General features: G+C 52.2%; 1 protein-coding gene and 1 long non-coding RNA gene across 4 annotated transcripts in view; one reads left to right on the top strand and one right to left on the bottom strand.

The window, feature by feature from the left end:
* The window catches only part of GNA12 (G protein subunit alpha 12), a 73,314-nt gene that overhangs the window by 49,936 nt on the left and 6,401 nt on the right, over positions 1-16,977 (top strand). For both annotated transcript variants that reach the window (XM_043454820.1, XM_043454821.1), the window contains exon 3: positions 16,127-16,177. In XM_043454820.1, the coding sequence (XP_043310755.1) occupies positions 16,127-16,177 (51 nt within the window). The remainder of the gene's footprint in view (positions 1-16,126; positions 16,178-16,977) is intronic.
* Positions 5,428-16,809, bottom strand: LOC122432744. Of its 2 annotated transcripts, XR_006266951.1 has the most exons (4): positions 16,578-16,809; positions 12,237-12,296; positions 11,618-11,865; positions 5,428-5,954 (listed from the first exon to the last, which is right to left on the bottom strand). It is a non-coding gene; the product is annotated as an uncharacterized LOC122432744 (long non-coding RNA). The 2 variants fall into 2 exon arrangements; XR_006266950.1 differs by lacking the exons at positions 12,237-12,296; positions 16,578-16,809 and having other exon boundaries at positions 11,618-11,995.

The raw sequence follows: 16,977 nt of genomic DNA on the forward strand, positions 1-16,977 counted from the left end.
TGGGGGTTGAAGCTGATGAGCGGCCCAGCCGAGGTTAGGACGCGTTGGTGGTGTGTTCAGGCCCTGGCCCCAGCCCCGGGGAGGGTGGCACTCTTATTTCCCTCTGGTGGCCCAGGGCTGAGGGCGCAGAAGCGGCAAGCAGGGGGATTTGCTGTTCTTGGATCCTGTGCTGCTGAGAAACTTCGTGCTCCTGCTTGTGACGCTGGCCTTTCCCCTCCGTCTCATTCATCACAATGAGTATTATATACTTACAGACCTCAGAAAACCTCTTTTAATATAGGTCTTTGTGAAAGATGTTGCTATAAGCCGTATTTCTGGAGGGTCTGTAAGCCAGTGACGTAACAGGCCAGGATGGAAATGCGATCCACAGTAGATTTAAAAATGCAAGATGCTGCATGATAACAAGGCCAGAAACCCCAAAGGAAAAGAATAATGGTTTTGACTAAGTAAACATTTTTAACTTTCGTATGGGAAAAGTCAGCATAAAGTAAGGCAAAAGGCAAATGACAAATTAGAAGAAAAACAATCCTCAGCATAAAACAAAGGTGTTTTTCATATGTTGAGCGCATCAAACAGCGTCAGCCTGTGTGAGCAAGCTCTTGTTTGTCGACAGAAGACCAAGCGAAGGAAGACATAGGATTACCAGCCTTGCTACTAACCACGGAAATGCAAAGAGAAGCAGGGACAGGGTAACTTTGGTCAGATCGGCAGTGATTAATAGTGTCCTGGTTGACTGGGGTCTCAGGAAGTAGGTCCTGTCACTCACACACAGGGGACGGGAGTATAAAGTGACTCAGCTTCTTGGTGTGTGTGTTGAAACGTAAAGCGCTGAACCCTCCAGCAGTAGTTCAGCTCCCAGGGAATTTATCCTAAAGCAGTAATTGCAAGATTTCCGGCTTCTAATTACAGTGGACTAGTTATCTAGAGACTTCTGCTGAAAATAATTTAAAATCCTAGATAAAATGTTAAAAATAACTTTATGAAAGCATCTAAGCACTGACAAGACCATGAAGAATGACCAGGCCAAACCCTAAGACAGTTGAACCTTGAGAGATAAGCCGCCCTGAGCAGCGGTTTCTCCCCAAGAGCGCTGGGGATCTAAACGGCCAGCCCATGCTGTGACGTTTGGCAGACTTCTCAGGGTCTCACCCTGAGGTAGAGACGTAAGACTGCCAACACTGAGGAGCCTATAGGAGCCTCTTCCATCATAAGCTGGGACCCCAGAGGGGAGGCCAGAGGAAACCCACAGAAGGAGGGGAGAGGAGAGAGCCGGGCTGGGCTGCCGAGCCAGAGCAGGGAAGGGGCGAGACGACCCCCGTGTCCACCCGGAACCCCGGTGCTCTGGATGCAGGGTCAGAGGCCTCCAGACAGGTCTTGTGCCCGAGGAGCCTGTGGAAACTCTCTCTGGAAAAGACAGCCTAACCCTAAGCCTTGGAGATGCCCCACAAATGACGTTTTTAAGGACAGCAGGCCTCATGGAGCCAGCCAGAGTCGCAAGGAAACAGCCCGCAATTCCTGGAACCAGAAGAGAAGACAGATAGCAGAAACAGACCCACCATCTTCAGGCCTTAAACTCGCCACACACAGATTGTGAAGCAGCTGTACTTCATACCCCCGTAAAGTTGTGTGTATAAAGTATGTGTATAAACAGCTATTCTTTCTGCATATATAACTTTATATGTGTATAAAATCCAGGAAAAACTGGAAACTTACTAAAAAAGAGCAAACTAGAACTTGTAGCATTGAAAAATACAGAAAGCAAAAATAAAAACTTGGCAGTTTGTACCCCATAAAAGAGTATTAATAGTGTAGAAGAAATATTGGAAAAAGCTTAGGGTTAGAGGATCTTTTCCAGAGAGGATTTCCATTTGCCTCTTGGGCCCAGAAACAGATCAGAATGTAGAAGAGAGAGACAAAAACAGGGAAAACACGAAAGAGGTTGAGAGGTAGGGAGGATGGAGTGAGAAGGTCTGCTCTCCATTTAAGCAGGACGTACTGAAAGAAGGCTGGGGCAGAGACGGCATCGAAACAGGTAACGGCTGACAAAGTACCTCCTTGATCAAAAGGTCAAGAATTCCAGTGAATCCCAAGCAAGATTAATAGTAAAGCCCATAAGTAGATAAATCATAACAGAACTGCAGAAAACCAAAGGCAGAAAAATCTTAAAAGTAACTACAGAAAAAGGTAGAGATAGCTTTCAACGAGTGACATTCTGACAAATTTCTTCCTCAAAGTTACAACAGAAGCCAGAAAGAGTAAACGATGCTCTGAGGTGGTGCCTATGAGAAAACACAACTCCTAATCCAGAATTCTGTAAAATTGAGGGTGGAAAAGGGACCCTTTCAGATGAAGTTTATCATCAGCAAATCCACTCTAAAGGAACTGTAGACTACAAGCAAGAACTGTGGTGTTGGAGAAGACTCTTGAGAGTCCCTTGGACTGCCCAGAGATCAAACCAGTCCATCCTAAAGGAATTCAGTCTTGAATATTCACTGGAAGGACTGATGCTGAAGCTGAAACTCCAATGCTTTGGCCACCTGATGCGAAGAGCTGACTCATTGGAAAAGACCCTGATGCTGGGAAAGATTGAAGGTGAGAGGAGAAGAGGATGACAGAGGATGAGATGCTTGAATGGCATCACCAAAGCGATGGACATGAGTTTGAGTAAACTCCGGGAGTTGGTGATGGACAGGGAGGACTGGCGTGCTGCAGTCCATGGGGTCGCAAAGAGTTGGGCACAGCTGAGTGACTGAACTGAACTGAACAAGCAAGAGGGAAGGGATCCCAGATGGAGGGCGGAAACCTAAGAAACAACGGAGACTAACTTGTCCAGTTTTTCCTTTTTTCGGTCATATGTTTGGCATCAAATCCAAGAACTCGCTGCCAAATCCAAGATCCGGAGGGCTCACCCCCGTGTTTGCTTCCTGTGTTTAGGTTGTTGGACACACTGAGGCGTCGGTGCATTCCGGGTGAGTGTCTGCATGTGGAGTGAGACACAAGGCCAGCCTCCTCCTGCACGTGGACGTCCGTCGTTCCAACACCGCTCTCTGAACCTCTGTTCTTTCCCCACCGAGTGGCCTTGGCACCCCTGACGAATGTCAGCTGGTCGTGCGTGTCTGGCTCCTCGGTTCTGCTCCATTGGCCTGTGTGTCTGTCCTATGCCAGTAACACACCGTTTTGACTGCTGTAGCTTTGTGGCGGGCTCTGAAATCTGGAAGCGTGAGTCCCGCAGCCTTGTTTCGTTTTTCTCGTTGTGGTTTTGGTTTGCTTTCTCCTGAGGACGGGTGATGTCAGACCACTTTGGAAGAAGAGTAAAGTGGGACGGACTTGTTCTTCATGGAGATCAGCAGGCTACTGCCCGCAGGCTGACTTTCTTTTGTCTTATTTTTATTTGGACCCCTAGTTTAACTTTTGTTTGTTTTGCATTTAAAGAAGAAGAATATTCAGTAAAGATGACTGTATAAAGTCCCTATAACCTAAGACATTTACCACCTGAATCTTTACAGAAAAGGTTTGTTAACCCCTTCTCTAATAAAATGGGCTTCCCTAGGGGCTCAGATGGTAAAGAATCCACCTGCATTGTGGGAGACCCAGGTCTGATCCCTGGGTCAGAAATATCCCCTTATGAAGGGAATGACAACCCGCTTCAGTATTCTTGCCTGGAGAATTCCATGAACAGAGGAGCCATGAGGTCACAGAGTCGGGCATGACTGAGCAACTAATACTTTTGACTTTCACTAACAAAACAGATACTAAGCTTTATTTTTTAAAACAATTTAACAACCATTACAGTGGAGGTACTGGTATAGAATAAGATATTGTGAATTCCTGCAACTGTCAAATGTCTTAGTTTCTGAAATCTGGTGAGCATGTAATATTTCCTCTTCTCATAAATGCTGTTTCAAACTTTGGGCCCATTTTTCTATTGAATTGTCAAATCCAATAAGATGAGTAAATTGGTGGAACCACACAGAGAACAGTGATGGTGATCCTTGTATACACACCCAGTTGTAACTGGGTTAGAGACCTGCATGCAAAAAGCAAAGCTGTGTCTCTTTTAGGAGGCAACATAGAAAAATCTTCATGATCTTGGGGGTAGGGAAGAACTGAAGTCATTAACAATGCCAAAGGAAAAGATGAAGACTTTGACTATCATCTGGTGAAGAAGTTTGTTCATCCAGAGAACATCTTCACCACCTCTAACCTGCAAGAAAAAAAAAATCGTGTCCAGAATATTTATAGAACCTCTACACCTGTAAGAAATAGGCAATTCAATAGAAAACTGGGCCCCCGGCTTGAAAAGGCATTTCTGAGAAAAGGAAATGACATTGTACACTCACCAGATTTCAGAAACTGAGACATTGATAGTTCCAAGAATCAAGTCACTCCACATGGAGTGACCGGAGCTCTCCTATAGCCCAGTGCTGGGTGCCAGGGATGGTTGTAGACTGGGGCCCCCAGTTTAGAAGACAGTCTGAGAAAAAGCAAGAGAATTCCTTCATAGTGTACATGTATCAGCATTTCCGTGGGTGTTGTCATTGAGCAGTGTTCCGGCATGTAGGTGAGCGTTCCCTTGATCTGTTCATCAGTTGTGTGATGGGCATTTGAGTTGTTTCCTCTCTTTGGCTCTGAGAATAATGCTTCTGTGAACGTTCTATGCATCATTCTTCGTGTTAGTCGCTCAGTCATGTCCAACTCTTTGCGACCTCATGGACTGTGGCCCGCCAGGCTCCTCTGTCCATGGGGTTTCTCCAGGCAGGAATACTGGAGTGAGTTGCCATTCCCTTCTCCAGGGGTACCTTCTCGACCCAGGGATCAAACCTGGGTGCCCTGCATTGAAGTCTTAAAGGAAATATAAATATACCAAGGAAAAATAAACATATGCTACTTACAAGAGGGAGGAAATTTGGCTCTCTTGGGGTGATTTTCACAGAAAGTGATATTTCATTTTTGTCTCCCATCTTTCCTTCTTACCCAACATTACGTAAGACGTTAGGAGGCTCTGTTAATGATGATGAGCTCGATGATTCCTCTGGTGGAAGGGCAGAGTGAGTCTGTCTTTCCCAGTAAACTGAGCAGTGCTGCGCGTCACGGCAGTGACCCCGTGTCGGAGGCGTCCCCCTGCTCTCATTGCTGGTCGCCGTGGCCCCACTGAGGCTGGAACACCTCTTCGTCCCCGTGTTGCGGGCAGGCCATACAGATCTCTCCTTTGGCTTCTCGATAAATATTGCCTCTTAAAAAGGCACTAGGTCTGCTCACCCTTGGTGCCGAACGTGATAAAATGTGTCTTCCCCAGGTTCCAAGAAGCAAGATTTTGAAATAACCTACAATTCACCCTCTTATTTACTGAGTTTAAAAAAAAAAAAAATTTTTTTTTTTTTTTGAAATATCAAGCAAAATTCCCCGTTTGAGACGCTGGAAAACATGTTGTTTTGAGAAGCAATTTATTGACACCTTTCAAATGTCCCCTTTGTCCAGGAGGTCCCCGCTTGCCCAGGCTGCGGGTGGCTTACGTTTCGTTTGGCTCTGCTCCTGAGCAAATCCCCGATGTTGTTCTAAGGAGGAACCCCGAGAGCGGCCGGGACTGGGGTTTCCACACCTTCGTGGCCGCCCCACAGCAGCACCCTCTGGGACGTGGCACTTGGCTCATGGGGGCCCTGGGTCGAAGCTCTCCCTGGCCGGCTCCGGTTCTGGAGGGAAGAGAGCCAACTGGACGTCTGGTTCACATCCCAGTTCCCACCGCAGGGGAAAGAGGCGGGAGCCGACCGGGAAGCAACCGACAGTGACCGCCGCCCGGTGCGGGCCAAGGGTGGGTCTCCACCGCGCCCGGCGGATCGGCTCACAACGGAGTGTCTGAAGACTCGGCCTCTGTCTTAAACTGCACGTCACTTCATAGGTGGTTTTGACAGGCTGATCTGGTATTGAATCATCTCCTCTGAATCATTCACCAGAACCTGAATAAAACAAGATCATTGATTCAGCCTGATTTGTTTTGTAACATAACCTTTTTAACGTCAGAGGTTTACCGATGCAGTTTTTGTTTTTTTTTTAGGTTAAGAGTAGTTAGTCAAAGTGCTGAATTTTGAAGTATCACGACATGACCCAGTAATAACTACATCACAGGAGCAGTCAGGGCCCGCTTCCAGAATCTTCTTTATGACACTTCTCTTTGGGAAACGCACATGTTTTTGTGGCAGCCGTCTCCAGGTGTCTGGGAGCAGTCCTCTGTGTCGAGCTAGCTTTAGGTCACGGGTCCACGTAGGGTTGAAGAGAAAGCGCACGTCTGCAGAGCATCACCCCACTCCACAGCTGAGGGAGTGCAGAGAAGCTGTTCCAGACGAGGCGTTTGCTCAGACAGTCGGCCCGGCCAAAGGGAGAAGCCCTCGTGGGCTCCCTGTGCCGGACGCCGCGTGTTCTCTGCCAGAGAAAGCACATAAACGTAGGTGATGCGCGCACGCTGACCGGGCCCCCGTCATCAAGCCGAGCAGGGCACACCCCCACGGTTCCCGTCCCGCGGTCCCATCCTGTCCCGCGTTGCAGGCCGCGTCTCTCCTGTGAACCTCCTTTGGCACTTGGGCCGCTCTGTGTGATCAGAGGGGGGCGTCTCTCCCGAGATGCTGCTCGCTTCTGCTCAGCAGAAAGCTAGAGGCTCGGCTGAGGGCAGAGAGGCGGCCCCCAGGAGCTCTGGTCCAGACGACCTGCAGAGTCAGGGTCCCGGGGCCAGACCTGCCGGCCACCGATGGGGCACAATGGCCCCTTGTGAGGAGCTGGGCGGCCCAGGAGCGTCCGGGGCTCCTTGCCTCTGGCCTCCCGGCCTCCCTGCCGGCCGCAGCCCCGGCTCCCTGCGCAGAGCTTGCCTTTTCCTGCTTCCCAGTGCCAAGCGGCGAGCCCACGGGTGAGTCAGGCTTTGGCAGACAGAGGGCTGCTTTGAGCCCTTCTCTTCCCCTTTTGTTCCACCGAGAAGGGGGAGGATGCGAGTGTCCAGCTGCAGGCGCCCTGACCCCGGCGCGGGGGCCAGGGGCATCCACATGACGTCGTCCCCTCTGCCCTGCCTCCATCTCCCCAGCGTTCGTGTTGGGAGTGGGATTCCCATCCCTGTGTTAACTTGATTCGTGGCAAGTGCACTTGAGCTCAGCCCCGCAGGCTGGTCAGTTACAGCACAGCCTCGTGCAGGAGACAGCCCGGCCTGGGGGCTGAGTGGCTGCTCTGATTTCGAGCAAGTTAATCTCAGAGCTTCGGTTTCTTCGCCTGGAGAATGGGGTAATGCTGCTGTTTTGCATCAGATCATAGGTGCTGATACGCACAGGCACCGAGGGCCTCTTACCAGCCTTGAGGTCCAGCTGGGTGAGCGGTTTGTGCCGATCCAGCCACCTGCCTGTCTGCGACGGCCGACACGCCAAACACCCGTGAGCCGTGTTAGCCAGCACCACGCAGGCCCTGGGGCTCCTCCCAGGAGTGGATGCTCTGTTCAGAGCACAGCTCTGTGGTGCCCAAATCAATTTTTTGGCAGGTCTGGATTTCCTGGGTTTCTCCGCTGCTTTCCCTTTGTCGTTAGGGTGGTGGGGTGAGGGCAGGCCCAGCTCCTCGCAGGAGGGTGAGGCGGTCAGTGGCGCGGGCTCCGGGAGTGGCCACACTGCTGGCAGCTGGACGGCCCCTGTTGCTCTCACGTCCCGGCACTTTGTCGGCTGACAGATGGGACGAGGTGGACTCAGTTGGAGCTGAATTTTAAGTGGTCGTCCGGCCATGACCGAGCAACTGAACCGAAGTGAAGAGCTGGTCGGTACCAACCACTCCAGAAAGTGTGCATGCAGTCCTAGCTGCTGTCTGTCCACATTTTTATCACAACCCTGCTGGTGGTTTGTTTTCCAGAAGTCCATTTTGGCAGCTATCCATGATTTTTTTTTTTTCTAAGCAAATTTATGTAAACAGGAAAGAAGAACCAATAGTATCCAGATTGTAAATCAAGTGAAGTTTGATTTGGGTTTCGGATCGACAGGCTTGTCTCGGAAGCACACGCGCTGTAGAGTGGGGATCATCTGTCCTTAGGAGTTAGATGATCCCGGGGAGTCGCACGGTCACTTCCATTAGCTGAGGGGGGCATGCAGCCCTTTAAGCCCCCCCTTTCTCTGCAGCCTGAGCACCATCAGACAGGAAAGCTCGCTGGGCTCTCTCCTTTGCTCCCACTCCTGTGAAGTCTCACCTGTCACCAGCTCAGCCGTCCTGCAGCGCTGCGGGGGCGGGGGGCTGGGCTCTGCCAGGGGACTGCTCCTGGGGGCCTGAACTTCACGTGAACTCATGAGCAGGTACTCTTTCTTTCCTTCCCGAAGCAGAGCTCGGAAAGGATTCCCACGGTTGATATCCAGGTGATGGGGGAAGCCAGTTGGGTCTCCTGAGGTCTGTGCTGCACTGTGACTCCATCTGAATTTTATAGCTTTGAGTCGAAACTGAGAAGTTGTCCCGAGACGAGACGTGAACCATGAGGACTGCCTGGGCTAAGCCTGTTGAGACCGTGGACGTGGTGGGACAAGCCGGAGTGAGGGGCAGTTTGGCCAGAAGATGCCCCCTCCCTCCCAGCCCCACTTCCTACCAGGATCTGGCAGCTGCTCCCTTTTGATTCTTCCCAAAGCGAGTGCTGGGCTGCCAGGGCCGCCCCTCCTGCAAAGACATGGGCTGTCCCTGGAGGAAAGATTAGCATTTGGTAGCTAAACTTAGCTCCCTGGATAAGCTGCCTGTAGAAGGAAGTGGAGATGGATTTGGAGGAGGGGGGTTGGGAAGACTTAAAGGGACAGTGTCGGGCTCTGAAAGATGATTCCGGGGGACTCGTGGGACGTGTGTGCTGGGAGGGCCCTTCCCAGGCTCTCACGTGGCATCTGTGAGCGTGGTCACCCACCTGCCATCACGGCAGAGGGCTGTCTCTGGAGCAGAGAAGTGAGGAAAATCAGTGTGGACTTCTGGGTGGAGAAGCTCTTGTGCTTCCCATCATGTCTGGGAAAGACCGACAGGATTGATTCCCCACAGGATTAGATTTTTCAGCGAACGTGTGCTGATAAGCACTCCGAGGCTCAGCTCGAGTCCCATTGTGTGCCAGCAGAGCTGGGCTTGACCAGGGATGTTTCAGTCCAGTCCAGTCGCGTCCGACTCTGCGGCCCCGTGGACCGCAGCACACCAGGCTTCCCTGGCGTTCGGGGATGTCACAAAAGGCAGCACCACTCAGAGGTGAACCTGGATGATGTGGGTAAAAGTGACGTCTCTTTTACTAGGAAATCCTGACTGATTCACCATTTACTATCGTCCTAGTCATCTCTCAAGGGTTCTCGGGGCAGAGCACAGACCGCAGGGAAGAGCAGGGACGGCCCCTCAGGAAACACACGGGCCTCCCCCCGTGCTGCCTCCCAGCCTCGTTCCCCGCTGCTTCCCCGCTGCCACGACGGCTGTGTGGTGTGCAGCGACGCCTGTGTTCACACTCCACGTGAGCGACTCGTCTCCTCGCCCCGTCTCGTCTGGAGACTCACCGTGCTGAGGCCCATGGCGGTGGTCCGTTCCTGCCGATTCTCCCAGGGTTTCTCTCCTTTCACGGTGCTGCGGTTTGCGTGCGCGACCTGGGGTTGTCTGCGGCGTTGGCGACTGTGCCTGAGAGCACCGTGGCTGGTACACCGCACCAGGGCTTTAGGGCCCCGGCTCTCAGTGTGGCCCGGGGTCCCTCCAAGGGCTCCACGAGGTCAAAGCCTCCTTCATGGTAATCCTGAGACGTGACTCGCCTTTCTCACCCTGCTTCTCCCAGGGTGTGGGGCAGGGTTCTCCAGAGGCCTGGTGACACTGTGACAGTCGTCACGGCGGCTCACCGGGTGGGTGCTCCCATGTCTTTGTATTTTTAAGTTCTCTCAGGTTTAATTTCTACTATGGTAAATATCGGTGGTTTGGGAGCTATTGTGTTTTGGAGGCTTTTTTCCTTTGGGTTATTTGAATAAGTTAGTGAAAATACAGGGCTTTCCATAAAAAGCCTGAAGAAACCAGATTCTGACTCATCTCATTTGTTTTGAGTTAGCTAAGGACTAATGCCTAAGCAAGAGATTTTTCAGACATGTATTAGGTTTTTAATGCTTCTATTTTATGTTGATGAGGCAGCTCCATTGCAAGGAGAAGGAGATGTCATTTCTTAGTAGTGCCATCCTGATGGTGGGGGAGGGAGGAGCAGGCTTTTCTGTAGGCCCTCGATAGTAGACAGAGGTCAGGAATGCACTGAGTTTTTAAAGGAAATAATGTTTAAGCTCATGTTAGGTCTCAGCTTTGAAAAAATGCACATCTTCCTTCACCAGCAGGCATTCAGTACCTGCTAATGCAAGCATACCCACTGGGGATGTGGCCTTCCCTCTGATGGCTTACGGGGCTTTGCCTGAAGAAATGAATCATTAATGGTTTACCTGCTGGGTGACAAATGGTTACAGTGCAGCAGCTTCAGACAGCAGCACCCGCGCACTGTCTCACGAGTGTGCAGCAGGACCCCTGCCGCCCGGAGCACACAGGGCCTCTACTCAGGCCTCACCAGGCTGAGCTCAGGAGTCGGTGGGGCCGCAGCCTCCTCTGAGCTCCTCAGCTGTTCCTAGCTCCCCCATCTCTGCTGCTGCTGCTAAGTCGCTTCAGTCATATCCAACTCTGTGCGACCCCATAGACGGCAGCCCACCAGGCTCCCCCGTCCCTGGGATTCTCCAGGCAAGAACACTGGAGTGGGTTGCCATTTCCTTCTCCAATGCATGAAAGGAAAAGTGAAAGTGAAGTCGTGTCCGACTCTCCGCAGCCCCATGGACTGCAGCCCACCAGGCTCCTCCGTCCAGGGGTTTTCCGGGCGAGAGCACCAGAGTGGGGGCCGCTGCCTCCTCTCCCCCCGTATCTGGCAGGCTGCATTTCCTCACAGCCGCTGGACCGTGATCTTTTTTTTGCTAGTTGGCCGGGGACCGCACCCAGCTCCCAGGACTGCCCTCAGCTCCCGGCCGCGCGGCCCTCTCCTCTCACAGCATGGCCGCGTGCTCCTCTAGCCGAGTGGCCCTAATGTGAAATGTCTCTTCGTGTGCTTGCCTGCCATCTGTATGTCCCCCAAGACAGATCCTGTTGGTTGAAGCATTCATAGATATGACACCACAATCAATTTTGGTTTTATCAAAATCCAAAACTTTTGCTCTGCAAAAGGCCCTCTTACAAGGATGGAAAGACAAGCTACAGATGAGAGAAGGTACTCACCAACCACATATCTAACAGAGGACTCATATCTGGAGTGTCTAAGGAATGCTTACAATTAATAGGAATAAAACAATCCAAGTAGAAAATGGACAAAAGATACAAAGAAATTTCATCTAAGAGGAAATTCAGATGGCAAACAAGCACATGAAGAGACATTCAACATCATGACCCACTGGATCATCGCAGAGTAAGGGACACACAAATTACTGATAAAACCTTGTTGAGACAGCTCTTAGAAGAGGAACACCAGCATCAATACCGAAGGCTAGTGAGAGTGTGGAGAAACTAGACCCCTGTACATCACTGATGGGAATGTACAGTGATACAGCCATGCTGGAAAAGAGTTTGGGAGTTTCTTTAAAAAAAAAAAAACTATACTTACTGTAAACCCAGAGAGCCCGATCCTGGGCATTCATCCCAGAGAAATGAGAACTGTGTCCACACATCTGTGCGTGAATGTCGATAGCATCTTCATTTGTAATTCCCAAAATGTGGAAACAACCAAAATGTCTCCAGATCCGTGAGTGGTTAAATAAGCCATGGCTCATCCATACCAGACGTCACTGCTCAGGAGTAAAGAAGACAGACTGTCGATACACACAGCAGCTGGTTGGATCTCCAGGCATTTTGCTGAGTTTAAAAAACAAAACAAAACCACACTTCAAAAGGTCACTTGCTGCCTGATTCCACTTAAAGTACATTCTAGAAAAGGCAAAACTATACGGAAAACAAGCCAATGACTGTAAACCGTGGAGATGACCTGAGATCTGAGTGTCTGCCAGCGACGAGGACTGGCAGAGGAGGGGAGGGGCACCTCTGTGTTGGTGGATCAGATCTCTGTCTGGATTGGGGGGAGCAGGGCGAGGTGGTTGGGGCATCACGGGAATCCACAGCTGTGCACAGAACCACACGCACACGCGTGAACCCGTGTCAGTCCCTGACTGGGCTGTGTTGTAATGACATAAGGGGAGCCACGGGACGGGATGACGGGTGCACCAGACCTCTCTGCCATCTTTGCAACTTCTGTGCGTCTGTGGTTATTTCAACATACAAAACATACCCTGCAACACAAAACAAAAAAATTTTCTTAAATATGTTAGTACCAAATGAAATTTTTTTTACATTTTAAATTCCACTTATTTAAGGCTCGCATATAAAATACACTTGGTTTTGTATGTTGACCTCGTATCTTGTGAATTTTCTGAACTCATTTCTTGACTCAAGTGTTAGCTTTTTTTATAGATTCTTGAGGACTTTGTGTGCAGTTCTATGATCTGCAAATTCAAACAGTCCTTATGACTTTGCAGATTGCAAACCTTGAGAAATAAAAGCATCTGTGAGTCCCTGTGGGTAACAGATAAACAGGGGAGAAGGGAGGGCTCTCCTTTACAGTAGAACGTCCGCTAGACCAGTGGTTGCTGTGCTGACTGGAAAACCATTTTGGTAAAGATTGGAAATGTCACAAAGGCCGCCTCCTGAGGGGAGCCGCTGCATTCTTCAGAAAGATCAGTGTTTTAGATTAAAGGAGGTGGGAGAGCGGACAGCTACATGCAGCCCTCGATTCCAGACTGAAGCCGGTGCTGGAGGAGGATGGGCTGCTGGGTTGCCGTGGGCATGGACGCAGGTGCCCTGCTGCTGGGGCGTGTCCGCTGAAGCTTTGGGGTAAATGGACAGCCTCCTCTCAAGTGGTTTTAAAAAAGAAGTATATGCAGGTAACCCTTGAACAGCTTGGAGGTTGAGGCGCTGACCCCACACAGTCGAAGATCCAGGTGTACCTTTACAGTCAGCCGAACTCAGAGCATGCAGTAGGTGTTTGTTTTAAAAAAAACGCGTGTCAGTGGACCCATGCCGTTCAGACCCACATTGTTCAGGGCTCAGCCGTGAACTGGGAGGAAGAGAGCAGGGCACACAGCAGGTGGACCGGATGTTGGCGACGGGCGTCTAGGTGTTCATCCTGCTCTGCTTGTACCTTCTTCACATGCGCGTCTCATGGCCCCGCTGAGACTTGGGATTTGGGTTCTGGCTGCTGCGTTGCAGAGGCTACAGTCCTGATGTGAATTCCCCAAAATGTAGAAAGGCGATAGGCAGCCATGTTCCATTAAATGGAAGTTAAGTCTTAAATTCAGTGTCTGTTAAGTAACAGAAATGAAAATCTGACCTTTAGAATAGTTGTTTTTATGCGTCATTCCCAGGTAGCTCAGTGGTTAAAGAACCTGCCTGCCGACGCAGGAGACTTAAGAGACGCAGGTCTGATCCCTGGGTCAGGAAGATCCCCTGGAAGAGGGCATGGCCCCCCACTCCAGTATACTGGCCTGGAGAATCCCGTGGACAGAGGAGCCTGGCAGGCTGCAGTCACATGAGGTTGTTTTTAATATTCAGCTGTTTTAAAATTTTGTCTTTCCCATTTGTGTCTAAATGAATGAGCTAAATTTTCGAATCCTCACACTCACCATTGACAAGCCCTGTGTTAGAATTTAAGAATTAATTCCGCCGAGTACAGGAGCATAGGAACGGCTCGGGTGTGGACAGAGGACCGGGGACTGGAGAGCCGCCTGGCCCGAAGTGGACGTTGGTGGCCGTTCCCCTGGTGACCATGTGTGGCTTGCTTCCCACGGCCTCCACCTTCATGCCTGTACCCCGCCTATCCCACCCTCCCCGCCCTCGCTCTGCGCCCTGCACAGCCTCTGCCAGCAGTTCTTGACCCCGGGGGGCCCTCTTCCGTGCACACACCTCTCCTGTGATCCTGACGGAAAAGACCAGAACTCAGCCAAGCGTGGGAGACTGGGTCAGATCACGGGCAGACAGAGGGGTTGTGAAAAGCCCACTTGCCATTTATTCCTTTTTGTTAGCTCACGTTACCCCAGCAGCCATCCAGAGAAGGCCTGGCGCCCTCCCGCCTCACCTAACACTGTTCCCATAAAGGTGCTCATCCTAGTCCGTTCGTCCTGTGGTTCACAGGCGTGAACAGTCGCTCCCTTTGAGGCAGTGAGACAAGCTGCCAAGAGGATCAAGCCGACCATCCTGGTGGGAAAAGAAGCCATAAAGGTCCTTTTATATTAGCGTTCGGTGTGTTGTAAGGTCCGTTGAGATGACCCTGATTTCAAGCTCAGTAGTTGGAAATGTTCAAAGTCAGACTAGGGGAGTGATTCCCTTTCTTCCTTAGCACATGCTTACTCATGAGCGCGTTTCCACGTCGCACCCCTGTGTTGGGGCTCCGCCCTTGCACCCACATCACAGCTTCCCGGGGCATCGGTGTTGCCAGGACGCTTTGTGGCCAGGCAGGCTGAGACACCCCGACCCCGGCCTGACTCAGGCAGGAGCGCCGGCACCGTGAGCCGCCCCGCCGCCCCGCCTGGACGGATGCGGGTTGGGGGACTCTCGTCGGGCCCCGAGGCCCCGAGTGAGCAGTGGCAGGAGGAGAGAGACGGGGGTTTCAGGGAGGAAGGCGCCCTGGACCAGGTGCGCGGGCCGTCAGCTCTCGCTCCGGCTGCTTCCTGTCTGCCGGGAGGAGGTGGGACGTGCAGACGGAGCAGGAGCTCGCTCGGCGAAGGGGTGCCCGGCCTGCCCCCGAGGAGGAGCCGTGTATGGGGGAGGTGGGGCCAGGCTGGCGCATGGGTGCCCACCCCGGCTCCCGGGCAGAGCCTGCCTGTGCCCCGGCAGCCATGACGCCAGGGGCGGAGCTGCCTCGAGTCCCGGTCTGTGCTGCCCTTGGAGAAGCGTCCGTCCCTTAAACACGTGCTCTACTCCACGTGGCCACAGGCCTCCTCGAAACCAGAGGTGGGTTCTTCACTAGAGGAAGTCCACCCCCGTTCCTTCCTTTTACCGTCGGAGACCGTGGTGGGGGAGGGCCCAGGGGCTTCCACATGACGCCATACCAGCTCACGCTCTCGTCCGGAGCCTTTCCTATGAGCTTCCTCCTTCCGAGTCCAGGATGTCTGCGCCGTGCACGTGTGCGCGCGCGCGCGCCCGCTGTCAGGAGCGCGGCTGGCGTGGCTTCCCCGGGAGGGCCCCGCCCCCGCCATCCTGGGTAGGCCCTGTCTGCACAGTGGGGCGCAGGGTGAATCCTGCAGGAAGTTGAGTCCTCTGGGCACGCGGGGTGTAACTGTCAGCGTCCCACTTTATATGGGGAGTTTTCGCCCGTTCACTCACCACTTCCTCTGTTTGCTTCGTTTAATCGACACTGGAGGTCCTCTGAACCTTCCTTACGCCCAGAGAGCCGCAGTGTCAGCTAGCTCACTCCTCCGAGAACAGGACAGTGACCGATTTGCACGGTCACTTTTAGCTAGCGATCGGTCAGTTTGTGTCGACGTGCAGTCCAGAGAAATGCCCAGGGGCTGGAGAAAGACTGGCCATCCATCCACGGAAATCCAGCCCAGAGGCTCCTGGTCCTGCCCCGTAAGTCAGGTGGTGCTGACGTGACGTCATAACAGAACTTCAGCTTGTTTCTAGAAGCTGGAACGTGTTCTGTCATGTGCAGCTTCTCAAATAACAGATGAGCCTGGAGCGCACCAGGCCGGCCCTGCCGGGAGCAAAACCACCCACAGGAGCCGAGTCTCACGGCTGGCTCCCGTCTGCAAAGGGAGGGACCCACCTGGTCAGAGAGTCCGCATTCTCGCCATAGCTTTGAAAAAAAAAAATCTGGGGAAAAGAAAAAGAAAAACACAGTCTGAATTTGAACCAGGGCATCAGAGCTAGAGAAACTGCATTTTTAAAATGCTTTTAATTTGTTTTTTGTTTTGGAAAACACATCCACGCTGTTAGTCTTTTCAGTTGGCCTTCCTGTCTACACGCAGGCAGAGCATCACACACGTCACCTGATTGAGTTCTCCCGTTCACCACTTCAGGGTCCTCAGTCCAGACTGAGCCGTGACTTTTCTCTCCTCCACGACAGGGCGAATCGGTGAAGTACTTCCTGGACAACTTGGACCGGATTGGCCAACTGGTGAGTGAGACCCCCATGCCCAGAGCCTGTGACCCATGCCTGCGGCCCAGAGCAGCCCCCGGGGCAAGGGCTCCCGCTGCCCTCCCAAGCCCTGCCTGGTGTCCAGAGACCACAGCACCGTTACCGCGCTCATTCCTTAACATCAGCCAGCGTCCAGGCGGTTTCAAGACCTTCCCCGTCGTCCCACTAAGGTTCTCTTGCGGATGCTGCTGTACTTTAGCTGTCTCGAGTCCATCCGGCGCAGCCGGTCCACAGCACTTGGCCTTCTTTTAACCCGGAGCTTTCTCCTTCCATCTGTTTGTTGCTTTCAGCCTGTCTGTTGGGCTGGTTGGAGCATCTCCCCTGTGGGGCTTCTCCCGTCTCCAGCGCTGTTGGAGACGTTCCCCTCTCCCCCATTTACCTTGTGGATGGGTCGTTGGGCCGAGAGGCTGCCTCCCTGCTGGGGTTTCTGGCAAAGGGGCTGCCTGGGAGCTGGTGTGTAGGAGCGGAGGATTGGACCAGGGCGGCATCAAAGGGCTTCCAGTGACCGCCGTTGCCCGTGTGCTGCTGAAGACTTAAAAGGTTTCTCCAAGAATAACATACTAAATATATTGCAGGCTAAATTTAAGCAGCATTGCAAAACCTAAGTTAAGTCAGTTCAGAGTCAGGGTTTGGAATGCATGTGCCCTGGAAGTTAGAAAAATAGAAAGGTAGCTAAGATGCAGGAGGAAAAGCGGTGGTCGTTTCGCATGGAGAAGAAAGGAGACGAGATCTCAGGTTGGGGCCTGACCTGAGGGTCCAGCTCATTCTTCCTCAGCCTG

Source organism: Cervus canadensis, chromosome 32 (genome assembly GCF_019320065.1).
Source record: "Cervus canadensis isolate Bull #8, Minnesota chromosome 32, ASM1932006v1, whole genome shotgun sequence".
In the NCBI taxonomy this organism is placed as follows: domain Eukaryota; kingdom Metazoa; phylum Chordata; class Mammalia; order Artiodactyla; family Cervidae; genus Cervus; species Cervus canadensis.